A 20,044-nucleotide genomic window follows, 5' to 3' on the forward strand; every position below is an offset into this window, starting at 1 on the left:
CTGTCTCAGCACCAGCTGGTGGGAAATGTCTGTGAAATGAGCCTCCTGTTACCCTCTGCCACAGTGCGTCCTCGTAACAAGCTCCAGGGCCAGTGGCCCAAAAGAAGACCGAACTTGGCTGCTGTCAAGCCACAGCAGCAACCTAAGCTACCTTTTTTACCCTTGGCAGAGTCTCGCCATGAAGCTGTCTGGATCCATAATAAAAACAGAGGCAGTGCTGAGCTCAGAGTTTTTGTGGTTGCATGTAGGACACAGTTCTGAAACACCAGCATGGGAGAAAAACAACCCAACCCCAGTTTACCAGCAAATCAAGCAATTAAAAATCTCATAAAAAATTAATGGAAACTTTAGCATAGAAACTGACTTTGCATATTTGTAAGTTTTAAGCACAGAGACTCTCTCAGTGGTGCTATTTGGAGTTGTTGCTAAGTACATACTAAAAACTGTGATTTTTATGTATACATGTGTGTGCATACATATCCCAAACAGATAATGGTTTTGTGTATGCATTTACAAATATAAACACACAAATACACTTGTGAGTTTTATTTATAATTGAATGTGGGTGTTTCACATTCCCACTTCATACTATGCAAAATAGAAGGTCATCATAATAACCCATATTTACCTGTGTCTTCCTAAATTAGAGAACATTAACTACAGGGTCTCAGTACTCAGTATACCTTTTCTGTCTAGGCACTTACCTGGACAACAGCACTGCAGGATCTATAGTCATAATAGTCATTAGAGGATTTTACGTGTGATTTTCTCCATGGAGAAGTGGGAGTAGGGTTTAGGAGAAGTCCTAAATGAGGGCTATAGTGAAGCCCAGAATTGAAACCAGAGCTGCTAAATCCCCACCAGGTATCATTCTCACCATCCTTATAAAGAAATCACTATTACATGTGGTCCATTGAAAGGAAAGACTTGTGACTTTGGCTGTATTTAGGACTGTACAGGTATGCTTATGCTTCTCCCCATGTATCCTTCTATATGGAATCCTGGTCTTCGATGGAAGTGGCACCCATGGTCTCATCTATGCAGTGCGAGCAACTGACAGCTTTCTGATGTTCACAGGTATAGGCTTAGGAATCTAGGCTTCAGCATGTATTTTTGAAAAGTCTGGGACTCTACTTCTGTAAAATAGAAGGTGAAGTTTCCATACCTAATGGGTAAGGGATGATATTTTTCACTGCAAATAAGTGGTGCCTGATGTGAGTAAAATCCACAGACCGTGCCCCAAAACATCTCAGATGAACTGCACTGTCCAAAGGTGTTAAATCTGAACCCTAGCAAAAGTAATTTAAAAAATGATCCTTAATTAAGTTTAGCCTAAATTAATTTAATTACTTAATTACTCTGTCATGACCCTGTGCTACTTACATGCACACTGAAAACTTCATGAAATAAACTGAATATAGCATGACGATAAATAACCAAAAGGATAACGCAGCGATTGCTTTACTCATTTCCAAATTAAACCAGTGCAGTCCAGTAAATCTTGATTTATCACTGTCTCCAGTCTACCATACAGCAGAACTGTGGGTTAAGAATGGTGTCAGGGAAGATGACTCAGATCTGCTGAACTGCATGTCAGTTCACACACAGAGCTAGAAACTTCTGCCACACAACTTCCACCTTCTTTTTCTACTTCACCATCCCGTGACTTTCCATTTCTGATGGTTTCATTTCTCCCTTGCCTCCATTCCGCTCCTCAGCTCAAGTGCTCTCTGTCCTGCTGTCCCCTAGAATCACTCACATGTACTCATCTAAGAAGAAGCCCCTTTCTTCTCTATGTCCTTCTGCAGGGGACTGTATGCCTTCTCCTGTGTTTGGTAGCTCCTCACCCTTTCTGATTCTGAATTCTCTTTTCTATGTCTTGTCTCATTTGTTTGTCTTTTAGTATTCAGACCACAATCTTCCCAGAGCTGCAAAAGCACATTATTTCTAGTCTGTAAGTAGGCATGGAAATTTACAGGGCTGTATAAATATGTAATAATCAATAATCATAATGATACCACATTAAAATTCAAGCCTACAACCTCAGCAGCTACTGTAAGAAAAGTAATTTACAGAGGCTACGTGCACAGAACTTTGCTGAAACTTGGTAAAGGGATTAACTTAAAGAATCCCTTATTGGGAAGTTACTAATTACTTGCTGTGGTTAAGTGTTACCTGGCACATAGTTATCTGCAATTGCTTTGTAAAGCTGAAACACTATGGTCTAATCTAAAAATCAATCCAGCTGAACGGGATGGGATTTAGGTGCCTAAGCATAGGCATCTAACGCCATTTTAGATGGTCTAGGATATGCCACCCAACTGGCGGCTGCTCTTCCATGTCGGCATAAACTTCAGGAAGTCCTGTGTCCTAACTGAGCACCCTATGTAGATGTCTCTCATATAAAATGACACTCCCTATGTATGTTTAGGCAACCAAGATTCACATACCTTCAGCTCAACAGCCCTGATCTTTGAAATAAAAACTCTAAAACAGTCTACCTAAGAAAGGCCTTGAACTCAGCATCACATCAAGATAAAGAATAGGAAGGATGATTCCTTTGATGTTGACTTTGCAGTCAATTTGCAATCCTTTTGCCCTTGGAAGTGTAAAATTATAGAATTAAAACAGAATGGAAGTGAGTTAAAAGTTATAAATACCTGGTGTCAGGAGTATAACAGAGGTGACAATCAGGGAGCAGATAACGAGAATAACAAGTAAGGCAATTGCAATTCCTTTCCAGTTTCTTTGAGGAGGGTTACTCCCCACCAGCTCCTAGAAACATCAAAGGAAAGTGAACATTTAGAAAAGGTACTTAGTCAAGGAAACAAGCAGCAAAATCCAAACAGCAACATATGCCTGCAGAACTACACCGTGCACCCTGCGTCCAGGGTGGGTGAAGGCTGTAAGCCAAATAAGACTCATGGTACTAATTGAATCCACCCCAGCTCATATTACACAGTGAATAAATGCAATGCACCCATAGGATGCTCGGTGGTGTAACCCACACTTCCCACCACCCTCTTGCACACAGGCACCAGCCGCCAGCACCAACTCATCCAAACTCACCTATCAAAAGCCCATTTCCTACCAACCCTCATTAAGTCTGGGAATAAAGAGCTTTACAGTAACTTTCAAGAGACTTTATAATAAGATGTCAGAGAAGAATACGGGAAGATAAATAATTCACAGGGGCATGTATGGAGATAGAAATCAATAAGGATATCCCCATGGTGAACTTTTCTGCCTTCCCAGAAAACATTACATCCCCTCAGGCCACCTTGCATGCATTTCTAGGTTGGTAGGACAAAGGACATGAAGACAAGATCCACCTCTAACATATACATTAAATTTAATCACATCCTTAAAACTTTAAAATAAAAGCTCCATCACTATTCCCCGATTAGCTTTGACTTCACTGTGGTTGTACCATATGTTCTGTCTACAACGTATAAGGCACCCCTGCTCTTGAGACTGAGGGTTTTATGAAGTGCTGTGTCTAAATTCACAAGATCGTCAATATTTATTGCACTTTATCTCTTTAATGCTTTTTGCTGGATTCCCCTTAGCACTGTGCATTAAATGTGATTTCATGCTCACATTGAAACATCCACAGGAATTGTATGAAATATCAGTGCACTCCACTTTCCTGGAAGACTGAATTTGCCCAAGGGATCTGGCCTCACAGCCAGAGCAACTCTGGATGCTCCTCTTCCTTATTGACCTCACCAGTTTAGAATTTTTGCCTCATTTCCTTTATTATGAGGCATGGTGTGTATAACATAGACCTGCTGGTACTTCTTTAAAATACTATTTTTTTATTATTTTTTTCAGAAAAAAAAAAAAAAAAGCTTTATAATAGACTAAGTCTTTCTGCAATTCAGGGAATTTCACTTACTGTAACTTTTCTTATACATAGCAACATGACCTGAACAGGGAGGACAGGCAAACCTCACAGTTTTGAACTTCAGAAAACACTGGAAAATATTCTTTGACTTTTTCCGTATTAAGAATCCATTTCACAGAAAAAGATAATGTTGAGACTCTCTTCCTATACATTTGGGCATCTGCCCATTACAAAGGTTATAAATCTGAAATGGAAAGCCAGGTTTGAGGCATTAAATATCTGAGGTAGCATCTGTATTTCAGTGTTTAATCTAGTTCTGGAAAAGACATGATGGTTCTCTTTCTTCTGGCAAAGAGGGGTAGAGGTTAGCACCCGCTCCCCTCCTTGCCCTCCCTTCATTTACACTTAGTTTTCTATTTAAAATGAAAAACAATTGGAGGAACAAATTTATAGTTTATTATTACTGGAGAAAAATCTGAAAAGTAGGTCAGGAACCCTGAGAAATGCAATTTTGCCAACAAGCAAACAGAAAGAATATAAACAGTTGTATTTTTATAGCATCTTTACCCTAAGCACAAATAAAAATATTAATTAATTTAGTCTTCTAACACCTTTTTTATGAAATAGTTATGGTCCCCATTTTTCAGGTGATGCAAATAGGCTCAAAAGAGAGCCTGTGACTTTCCCAGGGCCACATACAAATTGAGAAATAAAGCCATGAAAAGAATCCAGGGTTTCTTAGTAAGTGACAGAAATATTCTTCACGGCAGGGCACAGTGGGACCTAGAGTGATGACAGGAGAACTGGTGAGAAGCAGCTGAGAAACCATCTAAGCCCTAACAATGTGTAAGGACAGAGGTAAAATGCAGGCAGCAGTACAGGACTGGTGGCAACCGTCACATTCCTGAAAATGATCTAACAACCCTCTCCCCACCAAATGGTCAAAATCTTTAAAAATGAAAAAAATAGTTTGCAGACTTGAATTAGATCTACTAACCCAGATGTAGTTCAAAAGCTTAATAAAACCTTGCATTAAGTGAGGTTTCCCTATCCACGAGTCCCAGTGTGATAGAAATCCACACATGTGCTTAAGGTTTCAGGATATCAATACTTCCACTGAATCCATTATCACATCATAATCCCATTAATTTTTTAGTCATCCAATCAATATTTGAGCAAAATCACATCAAAAAAGACTGGGAATTTTTAGTGTATCAGGAGGATGAAAACTATTCATAAATAAAACTCCAGGGTTTAATACACTGCAAGGAAGCAGAAAGGAAAAATGTCACTTTATTTTCAAATTCCATCAGGAAAGTTTCCCTGATAAAAAGCAAGAAGACATAAATGATATTTCAAAGAAAGGTAAGCTTTATTCAGCACAGGTTTGGAAAGCAGCTTTTTTGTTCTTCTCAGTCATTTGAAGTTTCTTTTGATGGAATCACTCACAGTAAAACTGCTGCACACACATCGTACCATATAAATGATAGCACCACTGCCTTAGATCTTTCCTATCTGTATTTCTGTTAATTCCAGAGAGACGTTGCTGTGTCACTGTGACAAGATTTTACTTCCAGGAGGTTACAGCTTCACCACCGGTCCATGATACCCCATGCCCTTGGCAGAAAACTCCCACCCTTCCACAGGAGCTCCCACAAGGGGACATCAGCTGCCTTTTCACACTGCTCAGGAAAGCCTCTCTGCTTGGGACCGAAGCCAGGAAGGTGTTTAATTAAGCCCTAGGCAGGTACAGATCCAAGCACACAAATAATGTTCTTGAAGTGGCACCTCAAAGGGTTTGTTTCCAATGCACAGCACAAAGCTGTAATTTGCCCATTCCTGAAAGATCCCGGCTTGCAGATGTAATCACAGAGATCTAAACCAACCAGCAAGCAGATACCCCTCGTGAACCATGGCTGCTAATCCTAAAGATACCACTTTGATTTTAATACTGAAATCTGCACATATTACATAAATGGAAATAAACCAAGCATGCACAATTTCTGCTCTGGTGAAATGATTCTACTGGAAACAGTATAAAAGGAAAACATTAAAATAAAGTCACTCACTGGTAGGAGTCACCTACTCTGCTTCTCATGAAGAACTAGCACAATGCCTGTATGACCTCTGCAAGCAAGCTAAAGCCCTTCAGCCTGTCTTTTCTCCTTTTTTCCTTTGCTGTTTGGTTTCCATCCCCTTCTTCCTCTTACATAAAACCTTAATTGATTTTGGATTAGGAAAGTAAAACAGATGTTACCACAGGTTTTAACACAAGCACACTTCACTGATGCTGCATATTAAAAACTGTAAATGTTATCACTTCCATCTTCATTTATGATTGAAAAATAACGTTACCCACCTGTGAAGTTGACTTTGAAGCCATAAATTCAGACACCTACATTATTTTAAGACTCTAAAATACAGATCTGTGATGACATGTTTTCCTGCCTGTGAAAGAATCACTGTGCTAACATGTTATGAATGAAGGTTGGATGTGTTCCAATACAAGATGCTGTCAACAAAATTATTTCTGGCATGTTTATTTGAAACCTGCCAAAAGTCTGCCAGCATGGTGGCCATATTAGAATAATAGAATAGCTCCTTAAAACAAAAACTCATCAGGCACAGGTTTGTCATTTTTTTAAATAGTAATATCTATATTGCAAAATGAAAGGACAATATAGACTTCACTTGTTAAGTATTTATATTATTTAATAAAAGCTATACATCCTGGACCAAATTCTCTGAAGGATCAATAGTGGGATAGTCATGGTAGGCCTCTTAGTCCTTTTCAACATGGAGTTGCCACTTTTGGGCAATAACAACAAAACCTAGGTGTGTTATAACAAGAAATGAATGGTATGAAACAAAAGCAGGTGCAATCTCCCTTACTGGCTTCAGAGGTGGTAGCATGGGGTTTATAGCAAGGGTTTGTATGGTTTCCATACCTGCCATTCTCCAAAGCTCTGTTTCTTGCTTTTTTGGATTTACTTCTAAGTTTTAACTAAATTACCTTAAATACTATACACTCACAAACATAGTAAATGAAAAATCTTCTAGCAAGCTTGTCAACACACAGTTAAGCAAGGAATACATATTCTACCTTCACTTCTTGTTCTGAATCAGAACCTTTGCTTGATGACATAACAGTGTGTGCAATGCCAAGTCAGCTCACCAGTTTCAGAACATGGCCTAGAATAGAAACTTTGCTGAGGAATTAAGGTATGGAGGCACTGTTGTCCCTGGCAAAAACTCCTATGAAGTTTAGTGGAAAAAAATTTTGCTGTTAATTGTTTCTTTATAATACAAAATTGCTGCAGATTTTTACTGCTAAACAGCACAACAAATGAGATGAAGAGTAGGTAACCCATATGGTTAGATAATTAACCTTGTGTTGCAAAAAAAGAAATATTAATTGCAATGATAATGGCGGTAAACTAGATGCATTGCAGAGGTTGCAGGAGGAGGTTTGCTGAGACCTCTGGTTATATTGCTGATCGATACTGCCTTACTGTCTCATGGCACTCCTCTGCCTGTCTGGATCCTCTGCTGCTCTCCTGCCTTAAATTTAGGATGGAGTTTCTTCGAGGGCAGGAATAATTTTTGGTATCCTGCCTGGCACAGTGGAAACCTCAATCGCTAGAGAACTTAGGCAGTATCGTAGTATGGATAAACAATAATAAGCATCTAACTGCATCCTTCTCATCTCTGAATTCAAGCTGAGTTACTTTTGTTTTGTTTTTAATTTTATTTCCTTTCCTTCTCCTCCCCACTTGCCTCCCTCCCCTCCTGCTGCTGCAGAGCACCCTGAGCTGTGCTCCAGTTGAAGTGTGATGCTGAATATCAATTGGTTTGCAGATAGACAGCCTATGCCTGAAGCTACAGTAAACTCAGTTGTTCAGATGCTAAAGGTGAAATTTTAGAGTGAGAGGAATAAAAACTTGGTTTATTTTTACAAATGAGGCATGGCATGTACATGAGCTTTCCTGCAAAACCCCAACAGAAAAATTCAGAGGGATAAAACCATCATGCCTGCTGCGGTGATGAAAGACAACTACATTATGTTTTTCTTCATCTTCTATTGGTAATAAATGCTTTTACTAACAGGGAGCAATGACTTAATAACAGTTACTATCTTTGCTGTCTACTCCCCAGCATCGTGAGAAAAATCTTTTACTTGGCACACAGTGCAACACACTGTTCTGCCCTACATTTCTGGGAGGCTCTTTTATGAATGCCCTAACGTCACTCTTTTTGGCCCTGTGGCTCCACCTCCTCTCACAATTTTCTGCAAAGTGCACATATGCAATTGCTTTGGGGTTGGGCATTAATGGAGTGTTTGAGAGTGAGCAAGGAAAAGGCTGTAGCTGTAACGCTCAGCTCTTTGCAAAAATAAACTTAGCATGTTTTATGCTTTGACGGAGCTTTCAGTCTTATATGTTTCTATTACAAAGTGAATAGGAGAAAATGAATGCCACCTGCACCTTACACCTAACTGTTAGTTTTAACAGATGATGGGTCTTCCACAGTTTTAGAGCAGAAGGCACCAGATCCTCAGCTACCATTGACTGACACAGATCACTGGCTCCACTGGAGTAAAGCCAGTCTGTCAGCTACAAATGAAACCCAGTGTGACTTCTAAATTAGAAAAAAAATCTGTAAAAAGTTCTAAATGCAGTAATATCTGGGATTCCTAGCTGTACTGTATTGCAGAAATGGATATTTAATAACATCCCATCATTTTTATGAGCATTATGATGAAACAGTTTTGGATCCCCTCCATACGTAGCAGCACTAAAAGATTAATTTAGCATCTCTACATTTTGAACTGGCATCTCACATGACTTTTGTACTCAAGTATAGTAACCACACTGCAACATCCTCCTACCCCCCTTACAAGATATAAATAAGCAGTATTGCCGTTTGAAGCATTCCCAAATTATTCCTAGTGTTTAAGGACAAAATGACTACATGGAATTTCCAAAATAACGTAGAAGTAAGTAACATGGACCGTGACATCCTGCCAGAAGCCTATTCTCAAGGTGAGAAAAATTCAAGCTGTGAACACCAGCTGGACCTGTTGCAGTAAGCATGGCTCCAGCCAAGGGCATGGCCATCTTCTGACTGATGCCCAGGAGAAAGAAGATGGCAACGTTGTACCCATGTGATTAGAGATACTTTTAGCCAATAATTGTGATAGTCTTGATTTAATGTCATGTTAATCTTCTTCCCTTTCCCACCAGCAGTTTGGTTCATTCATCTGCTGTAACCTAGATGTTTTTATAGCACCTGGCGCAGTGGGACTGTGAATCCTCACAGGAGCCCTTTGCTGCTACTGTATTTCAAGTCATAATTAAAGATCCATTCCCAATAGTGACAGAGCCCATAAAATCAACAGAATTTCTTTGATTTTATTTCAGTGTTTGATAAAAGCACACACACTTATCCACTAAAATAGAACCAAATCATCTCCTCGGGTGAAGTATATGTCATGGCACCAGTAAAACTTGGTTTGATGCTTAGAATTTTATTCCATAAGAGTCTGTGTTATCATCAGATCTGTGAAAAGGCTTGGCAAGCCCAAATGCCACAGATTATATCACTGATCCCAGGACCGCTGTATGCCACAGTACTTGCTTAGCTCCAGTTTTTCCATTATAATGCTCTGACAGCTTGGCTCCCTCCAAACTGAGCTGCAACGCACACATGAGCCTTGAAACAGTTCATACCCACACAGAAAGCATCTGCAAAAGGTGATGCTGCCAAGGCATGCCAGGATGACATCTCCCTACTCTATTTCTTGAAGAATTATGATCTCAAGAAATGGGAAAAGATGCTTTTCTGCAATATTTGAGAGTTTGGCAAAACGACCTCTCAGCTTTGTCATCTCTCCTAATTCCAACAAAATGCCATTCTGCATACATTTATAAACAGGCTACTACATTTTTTACTGAAACTATATTCAGAAAAAAAGAAAATATCATTCAATTTATGACTCTGAACACCAAGGAAGAATTTGTGATAAGGGAAGTAGTGAGGTGTTTAACCTCCCTGGGTAGAAAGACAGCATTAGAAATTCTGTTTAATATTATATTTTACTAACTCCTAGGCATTTTTTTTCCTGTAATTGAGTTTGTAAATAATTTGCTTCTGAATGGTACACGAAGGAAAACACAAGGTGAACAAAATTTAATTCCTAAGTAATTTGTTTGGGAACAACATAAGAAAGAGCTGTGAAGACAGCCAAGCTCTGAGGCCACTGCACTGCAGAGACAGTGGGAAGAGGAAAACGAAAACCAAGTGTATAGCAGGGGGGAGAAGACAAGTTTATCAATTTCATTTTGCACTTTTCTGAGGTGTCCATCAAACTCAGGATGCAGAAATTGCACTGTGTGCTAAGGAAGTAAAAATTAACTTGCCAGGTTACTTGCAAACACTTCTGTGATACAGTAATTATTATATGAATTCATGCGTGAATTAAAGCAGCTGGGGCTAGGGGAGGATGGCTCCTCTGCTGATCGACATATGTAACTCTCATTACCATGCATCAAAGCTTCATGCATGTATGGGGAAATAAAAAAACAGAAAGAAAAAGAGAAGCAGCCTCAGTACAATCTACCATGCCAACCACCATCTATCGTTACTATTTGAAATACATCAGCTGCTTTTTGTTCAAAATACATTTCTCTCATTATCACTTCTTACAGGATGGTGGAGGATTAAGGATTTCAGATGATGTCCCTGGCTGGCGTGAGGGCTGTAAGGTGACAGCTCCTGAAGGTCCCACGGCCTTGGGAGCAGTTGGGCAAACCAGGTCAGGGATGGGATTGACCCCCGGGTCCTGGAGTTACATGGGGAGGTGAGGGACAGACAGACCAAGGGGCAGGAGGATGGCGTGGGATGGCACTGTGGGGAGAAGGGGGCTGCACTGACAATTCAGAGCTTTTAGGGGCAGAGAACATTAGATCAGGGTCCATAATAACGGGATTTCAAAAGTAATGAAAATTACCTGAACCTCCATGACAAGATGCAACATAAAATTCTTTTATGTACTGAACAAGGAAAAATTTCCAAGCTAACAAGCATGTGATGATAAAATCTGGTTTGTATGCTCACTAAAAGACTTACTGAATTTAGTAAAGTACCAGTAAAAATCACATATTTCTGTGTCTGTGGAATTTGAACGACACATGCTTTACATAAAAGTTGAGTTCAGCAGAAAAAAATAAATTCCTCAAATAAGCCAGTAGGATCTCTTAAGAAAGAAAAGTTCCTCCCCATTTCAAGTCAGAACCTTCCCTTATTGAGGTCAATAACAACATTTTTGGTAGTACTCCTGAGTTCTTTAATATCTTCCACATATCATAATTAATCAGATAATGGTGCCAGATTTCTCAAGCATCTAAGTATCCTATTAAAATCAAAGTACAGTGTAGGAGGTGTGTAAAATGTAAACTCCAGAGTTATTCTGGATACTAAAATTCACAGATAACTTTTATGCGTCTTTTCCACAAATTTTATTTCAAGCACCAGTCAGCTACTGTTTTGAAAAGTACAAATTGTTTGGTATATGGGTGTTTCAAAGACAACACAATTGCATTATTCATCACTGTAGCAATATTTATATTAAGATGCTACCTATCTTACAATTTTACTTTTAAGACAATCTTAATTTTCTGTTGTTTCTAGGATCAAGTTCTATTTGATGTGTGGGTCTCTAATGCTTTATATATCCGTAGTATGTCGCCAAGATTTTAATGAAAATTATAGAAGGAATATTCTTCTCTGATACAAATGTTAGCAATGTTGAGCAATGAAAAAACAATGTGTAATTGTGGGCTGTATTTTACACAATGCTTTTAAATGAAAAGACATTAGCTGTTCTTGGAGTAGGAGGCAGTGTGAAAGCTCTTCTCTCCCAGCTAAGTCCCCTTTCCCCAGACTGCAGAGCCGAGATCTTTTTGCTTAGTCTCTCTCCCTTTCTTCTCATCTCCTGAATCTTTCATTCCTGGTTTCATAAGTAAATATGAATCAGTAAATAAATCACAACAAAACCTGTTCTCTTGTCCCAGAGGCAAGTGGCGGAGCACACCTCTCACCCACAACAGCCAAACCCTCTTACACTGCAGTGCAGCATGACCATATCACAACTTTTTTACCGAAACAGTCCCTGGCCCGTTCTGAACCGCAGGCTTTGCTGCAGAATTCCTGGGGCAGTCCTGCTAGTAATGGGCCAAAACTGTGCTTGGGAGCATGCTAACAAACTACACCAGCGATCACCTGTGCTTGGTCCCCTGCACCCCTCCAGGTTACTTCACCATATAAAGGCAGCCCTAAACTTCACCTGAATCCCAAATCTGAAATCTAAAGTCCCCAACTCACCCCCAGTTCTACAATTCTTATTCTTAAGGAAAATAACTTCCATGAGCTTGTACCGTTACTCAGGCAGAAGTAAGGAGCAAGGGACACAACAGCAAAAGGAGGGCTGTCTTTTCCATTTTTATAATGTTAACTATTTCTTTCAGGCTAGCAGCAACCTGTGCTGACTTCTGAGAGCATTGCCTGGATGATGAGGCAGGGACCAGACTCCACGGGCTGCAAGACTGTCCTCAAAATAGCTGGGAGACATCTCAGTTCTCCTAATGCAATTTGCTTGAGCTTTCCTAAGATACTCTTAAACCAGAAACCACTTCATGGATATCCCGATTTGGTGTTTATGAAATTAAAAAGAAAAAAAAAAAAAAAAGTCTTAATTCCCCCTGGACCTTGTCCAGCTCTAGCTTAGGAAAACTGTAGTTTGAAGAATTACAGCTCTTTGAAGGGTGTTCGGGCTTTTGGTGTGAAATGCCAGGAGGCTGGCTCAGCACCGAGTGCTGCTGTCAGGCAAAGTGACTCCAAGGTCTCCAAAGGTTTACGAGTCTCATGCTTGGTCTGTTTTAATTGATTTCTATTTTTACTAGGGTTCTCACAGCACATTACAAAGAGCTTTGCAAAGTCGTTTATTTTAATTTTCAAAAGTTTCTGGGTGGCAGTAAACACAACCAACAAACAGTAAGTAATTTTTCCTAGGGAAAGCAAGATGCCAACTTTCTTTCCCATACTGAGCTGTGTTAACTGTATCACAGCATCACAAGAGCATGACTCCTTGTATCAAAAGAACACTTTTCTTGTTCATTTTTAATTTGAAAGAAATATCCTTAATTCAATACAACACTGAGACTCAGAAAGTGAATTACAGAATGGAACTGAAACATCCACATTCCCATTCCAAAAAAAAAAAAAAAAAAAAAAAGCAAAACTGGCTGACACACAAATTGCAGGTTTTTTTTCTCACAGATCTATTTCATAAGGGTCACTGCCACCCAGCAGCAAAGCCACTGCATTATTATGGTCATTTTTAATCTCCCTGCACAATTCATGTTAGCATCTTAACAGCACTGACAAAAGCACCTCTTCTGAATCATGCTGCTGGTTTATCTGTCTGCTTTTGACTGGCTTCAAGCTGTAAAGTTTCTGCTGTAATCAAAATTCTTCCTTTAATTTTGTGACAATCTTATTTCTGATGTCAAAAGTGTGAGACTATGGGTTAGAAAGGTCCTTTTTGTATTTGAAACTGAAGTTAAATGTAGAGATATCATATTGATTTAAACATGCTGTAGGATTTGAAAAGGGAAGAATGACCCAAGCAGACACGGTGACTTGTGTGTGGTAGTTTCATTGGATCCCGTGAAAAAATGCACCAGAGATGGGAAGGAAAAAGGCAAGTGTCCAAGAAAGGAGTTTCTTCTCCGTACCTCACCAACCTGTTATTCTCTCAAGAAGCAGGATTTGGCTTCTGAAAATAAGGGGTCTCAGCAGACCCAGCAGGCAGAGAGAGCCATGCCCACATTTCTGTACAGTGCTTAGTGGAGCTTCAGACCAATTCCTTCTCTAAATACACCTAAAAAAGTCCTCAATCTTCATCTCCCTGTCCATCTCACTCACTTTGCAAGACTTGAAGACATCCTAAACTCATGTGATGCTGCAATGAACCTTTCAGTATAGAATTCCCTGCCAAGTATCCCATCCAGCCCTCTCGTGGTGCTGCAAACATCGCATTGTACCATGCCCAGGCCAATGTTCTCAGAGGTGTTCAGATCCTTAATTGCCTGTGGATTCACCAGGAGTCAGGCACAGAAACACTCCTGAGGACCTCGGCTTTGGTGCCTCTCTTCTCCCCGTCTAAATTCAAAGATAAGTCTCTTCCGTAACCAATAAAAGAGTTCAGGAGTGATCAGATATGCAGCAGTGAGAGAAGGAAAATGATGGGGGCTAGAGCACCGGTATTTTTAAAGAGAAGAGCATTAGCACAGCCAGGATTTCATTTACCATGTGAAAAATCTGTCCAGAGCAGAATGGGAACTCTACCAATTAATATACTCTACAGATGTGTCTCTCCAATAAACAGAGTTACAGGATCATTTTTCTTTGACACACGCCACAAGGGAATGAAAAGGTTAATGTAGTGTGTGTAAGTGCTTTTTTAAAAATCAATTTAAGGGAATTTTCTCTGCTATAAATTAGGCTCTGGCACCAGGGAAAACCATCAAACTCAAATTAAAAAAAAAGGAACAAAAGAATTTAATTTAAAGGTACTTTGTTATTGCATTGTTCATTGGTGCACACACAAAAATCAGTAACAAGCATTTCATTTTTACATTCTTTGATTACAAAAAGGCTGTTATCAGTGAAAGATAATGTTGAATCATAATTAGAAGCAGGATGCTCCCTCTTACCAGTCTGCACAGCTTAACATTTTCTGTAATGCAATATAAAGTTATTTTGGTTAGAAATCCCAGTTGTCAGCGCTCCTCACGTTCACCAGATTGCGACCCCTCTACCTCCAGTCACTTCTGTATACTGAGAAAAATCAGGGTTTGGCTTCTCAACTCAAGACTTCCCATTCAGCAAGCTCTTACACTGGCCCTTCTGCAGCTGAGAACATGAAGAAATTTAAGGGCAGAAATGATTATGCTGTTGGACTCATGGTACCTGTATAGAAGACCTGAACCAAAGTTTTCAGATTTCCACTAATCTTAAGTTACAGGAAAGCAAACCTCAGCTGAAATCCTGCTTTTTCAAGGTGGCTAAAACAGCTCCCATAACTTCACAGCATTGTCACAGGCTCTCAATTCCCCATTATATGTGTTGCAAACTATGGACTCCTTTCCTCTTCATAACAACTATACATAGGGTATCTTCTTTACCTGAAGAGGACACCCAGTAGTACAGTGACATTCACACTCAAAGCTACAATAAGAACATGTCCTCGAGGTGACAGAGCTCCACATGATGTTTCCCAAAACTATCACCAGTCATAGCCCTTGTGCTTTTCTCAAGTGACATTTGCTGTCACCAAACTCAGGAATTGAAAGGTGGCGCTGAGGACAGCAAGATTTTATGACATGTTCTGTGTCAATGAAGTGAAGAAAGAATATGACACAACTGATCTGTGCTCATACATTGGCTTCTGTGATGGTTGCCAAAAGATATCAGCAGCACAATGAAGGGACAGAAAGGTCATATGAGCTACTCCAGATAAATCAGCTGTGTTATTTTCCTTCCACTTCACACTTCATTGACATAAATACCTGTGTCATTCCCCTTGTGTATTCAGCATCCTTTCATCTGGTCCATCACTGAAACCTTCCTCTATACAGAGCAGTTAATTGTCAATGTAAAGAATCTGTTATTTAATGATGACAGATAAATCTTCAACCATTGCCAAATGTTGCTTTGAGAAAGCCTTGAAGAAGAGAGGTCAAAGCTCATCTGCTCTTGGCATTTTACTCTCCTGCACTGTCCCCCACATTGCTGATCATGCTCCACACTGCACTGCCTGTCCCTTCACAGTATTGTGGGATTTTCTACCTCTCTCCATAAATTCTTCACCTGTTGGCAAAGTCAATAGTACGTGATTATATATTACTATAGTCTTTTTAGACCATTTATTCCCTCCTCTTATAGATGGTTTGAGCTATCAATGAAGGGAACGGTGTCAAGTGTTATTCTTTCACTTGCCAGAATAAAACACAATGGCAAAGCCCACCACTTTACCTAAAAATTGAAAACAAACCGACAAGCAAGCCATGGTACTAAAATATTTGCAGTCCTTTTTGTCATCTTCATTTAGACAAGACCAACGAGGGAGGCAGGATTAAAAAAAAAAAAAAAAAAAAAAAAAAGAAATTAAAATAATTAGACTTGCACAGATTCATTCACTGCATTACATTACTGCAGCAGAGAAGTATATATATATATATGTACTTCTATTATACGTATACACAAACTTCTCTTTTTTTCTTTCCACATCTTGGCATGGGAAAACAGACTCACCCTCTACACACACACCTACTTAGGTCTGTATGAGAAGTAATTTCTTTTTTACACATTAATTTTCACCTCCTTTGAAAGGTGAATCAAACTGTCCTTTTGTCAGCAAAGTGGAGATGGACCTTGGCTCCTCTAAGGAAACACCTCACAAGTCAATAGCTGCAGCCCCTTCCCTGTTGGGTAGGACCAAGCAACAACAGCAAACTGCAGCAGAGGTTTATTGTTTCAGCTAATCCCCTCCCCATATGGTGCGGGACTATCACAGGTAGTGAATAATTAATGAAAAATATGTCTGATCAGAAGTTCAAAAGAATCTGAGGAATTGCAGAAGTAAAAGTGGTTTTATGGTTTGGGTCATTTTTTTTTTTTGGTTGTTTTTTTTTTTTTGGTTGGTCGGTTGGTTTTTTTCCTTTTCTTTATTTTTTTTCACGAGCTTTTTTGGTCTCATGGGGAAAAAGACACCTTTAAATCTGAAAGCACACCCCATTGCCACATGTGCTTCTGACAGTACGATGGTTGTTGGTGTGATACATCTGCCCTCTGTCTCCAGTAGCTCACTAGGGCACCTTGAACTGTGCTGTCTTTGAAACATGGATCTCAGTGCTGCAACACCTGCCTGAGGAGCTGGGATAAGTGCTGGGGCAGTCAGCCTGGGCTAAGCTCTTGCAGCCACATGCTCTTGGGACCCCAGCGAGCTATCTTAAAGCTAGGACTTGGGACAGTGACTGCAAAGCAGGCGTTCTCTCATTTACTTTTTAGTAGTAGGAGGATGGAGGAGGAAAAATTATGTTTTATGACCTCTTCCTGTTAGAAAGAAATATGATAAGGCTGTGTCTTAGTGCTCAACACTTTTTTGTGGTCTTGAAATAGAAAAGGAAAAGCATTGCTTTTTTTGTACACAGCATTTTGCCTTCGTAAAATCTTGCTATCATAGACTGATAATGTAAAATGAAAAAGACATATTATTTTCAGGAAACCTCATAGCAAATTAATGGGGCACTACAAACCCCAGATTGTTCTTTTTTTCATTTTCTTGGCATGAATTTAACAAAAAAAAAAAAAAATCAGAATCTAGTTCATTCTCTTACATAACACTTTGGGAAAGACTTAAAATTCACATCAACAGTATCTCATTCCTACTTTTCCCTTAATTTCCATTTTGTTTAATGGCTTCATCACTATTTATTTGTGACTTCAGTATTTTTTCCCCTCCTGAGAGAGAGAAAAACTCTTCTGGGTAATAGGACAAAGAGCTGGAATTTTCTCCTGTTGTGCTTCTGTAAAAAAAAAATATATATATTAACAAAGAAACTCTTTTGCAGGGAATAAGCCCGGTTCTACTTTTTTCCCTGGAGTCTGATAACATGGTTCCAGCAATGCCAAGAGTCAAGATGCAAGTGCCACATGAGGAGGTACTCTCAGCACGAGTTACAGAGTCACACAGCACATCCCCTTTGCAGGCTGAAGACATGAAGTGTAAAATAATCAATCTTCCAAGGTCCTAACAAGCCCCTGTGTTACAGGATGTACCATGCAGTCACCTTCTAGAACAACAAAAAATGTCTGGCACAGATAGAAAAGACAGCTAGAGGCTTGTACAAAATTTCTTTTTGAAATTACAGGAGGTACTTAACCTTTGTCCTATAACTTTTCATAGAAAATGAGAACATTTGTCATCCAGGCAGGAAGTCATTATCCCCCATGGGAATGAAAGATGTCTTGATATAATCCTGATCGTTTGACAACAAGACTTCGCAACTCAGACACCCTCAAAATACGAATCTACAAAACGCCCATGCTTGGGTTCATGCTGAACATGGACTTCCCAAGAGGCTCCTGTATTCTGTACCATCCACATTGTACATTGCTCTTAGTTACAACTCAACTAATTTCTCACTTACATTAAGCCTTATATTAAGAGTTTAAATTCCTAAACCAGCAAGTGAATCTTTTGCAGAAAAAAATATGTGGAAAATCCCAAATGAGAAAAATGGCTGAAAAAAGTTTCATTTGCATAGACCTTTTCATGCTTGCACTAGTTCAATTTTCTGATTTTGGACAAATTCCTCTCCCCATCAGTCAATCACTCCATGGAAGAAGTGACTAATCATGCATGGTGGGAGCCCACAGTACGGATTCAGTTCTTGATCCAGTAATGGACAATTTGTTAACCTCACTTAGTAGTGATGCTAACTCCCTTATCTGCATCTTCCTACTTCCTCACTGATTTGTAGCTTTTGCTGCCAGTTTTCTCCATAGTTTTCCATTTCATAGTGTGAGGAGATGGGACACCCTCATTCTAGGAAAATAGATTTGTGGGAAAAATGGAGGGTTTACTAGGTCATCTATACAAGATATTTGGGTAATTACATCAAAAGCAGGACTATGTTGTTAAAAGCCATTTAGATGCCTGATTGCTCTCAGTTTCCCAAACATCTGTAAAAATTGATGCCCCGATTCCTAAGCACCTCTCCATTTGCAACAGTACCTTTTAAGAGCCATATTCCTACTGGTTTCCTGCTCACATACAGCAAAAAACATGACCTCCCGCAAGGGTTTTGAGGTAGAGGAGTAGCCTTTGAAGGTCAGCCTAACACGAGAGGTTTGCTGGCCAGGGCACAGAGCAAGGGTGCAGCTCCCCTTATTTTTGCTCAGCACGAGAGGTCAAGCTCACCCGCGGCACACCAGCCTCCCCGCTCTGCTCTCACGTGCCAGCGATGTCTCCTGTGAAGCTGTGGCCAGACAGCAAAAACACAGGGTCCTGCGCTGCAGCTGGTCTTGTATCCGTGCCCACAGGCAGCTCATCTGTGGTGTGAGCAGCAAGTGGGGAGGGTAAGGGTATCATTTCAAGTAAAAGGAATAGGTGGTTACAGCTAATCAACTGTCTTCATCGCCTTGTCAGGACAGGAGCATTTGAACTCGGCTTGAAGTATACCATCGGGCATGCTGTCTGTTATCTGCTGTTCTGCACAGGTAGATGCACTCCGTGTATTTTATTAGCTCCTGTTACACTGCATGAATGGATACCACATACAGTTCCAGCTTACCACTTTAATTATCAATTATTAAAACATTTGTTGCAGAGGGAAGAAGAATCACGTTTCCCTCTGCTGCTGCTGGGATGATTGCAGCAGCCACAGCAAACTGCCTGAGCATCTTTCACGGAGTCTGGTTCAGCAAAGACCACTGCCATGGGAGGACACAGGATCAGCAAGAGGTGGGGATGTTTGGCCTGCCTGATAATGGGGCTGCACTTGGAATCAGCCTCCAGAAAAATGCTTCCCATGTCCAATAGGGATGACATCTACCTGTCCAGATGGCATCCATCACCCTCTGTGCATCATTTAAGCTCTGAGCTTAAAGGGACAGTGTGTGGTGTACAGGGATGATGTGTGCAGTTCTTCCAAATTGTGTCATTCATGTGTGCATGTAGGCATTTATAATTTTTTTTTTTTTTTTTTTTTTAAGGGAAATGTGGAAAATTAAGCAAAGGAATGGAAAATATATAACTTCCCAAAAAGTAAAACATGACTGTTATACTTAGGTTTGGTTGTCTGTCTATGTTTTATTAAGTAACTGCACAGTGTGCCTTGGAGTATTGTTGATTTCTTCATCTAAATATAAATTTAACACTACATATTATGTGCAGCTTCTAAAATCAGTAACTGTATTTAATACTTTACTAAATCCTTCTGGTACCAATTAAGAAATGCTGCTGTCAGTTCATGAATCATACTGCACTATGGCTTTTCTGCCTCCTTTCCGATAGGATGCTCTCCTCCGTCCACAGGGAAGACACTGACAGGAAAGGGCAATGGTTTCCTT

At 39.9% G+C, this 20,044-nt stretch overlaps 1 protein-coding gene across 4 annotated transcripts in view; it reads right to left on the bottom strand.

The window, feature by feature from the left end:
* The window catches only part of DPP6 (dipeptidyl peptidase like 6), a 559,441-nt gene that overhangs the window by 172,785 nt on the left and 366,612 nt on the right, over positions 1-20,044 (bottom strand). For all 4 annotated transcript variants that reach the window (XM_033009667.2, XM_042801789.1, XM_033009666.2 and 1 more), the window contains exon 2: positions 2,661-2,775. In XM_033009667.2, the coding sequence (XP_032865558.1) occupies positions 2,661-2,775 (115 nt within the window). The remainder of the gene's footprint in view (positions 1-2,660; positions 2,776-20,044) is intronic.

This window comes from Tyto alba, unplaced genomic scaffold (genome assembly GCF_018691265.1).
Source record: "Tyto alba isolate M040663 unplaced genomic scaffold, T.alba_DEE_v4.0 Super-Scaffold_38, whole genome shotgun sequence".
NCBI classification, from domain to species: Eukaryota; Metazoa; Chordata; class Aves; order Strigiformes; family Tytonidae; genus Tyto; species Tyto alba.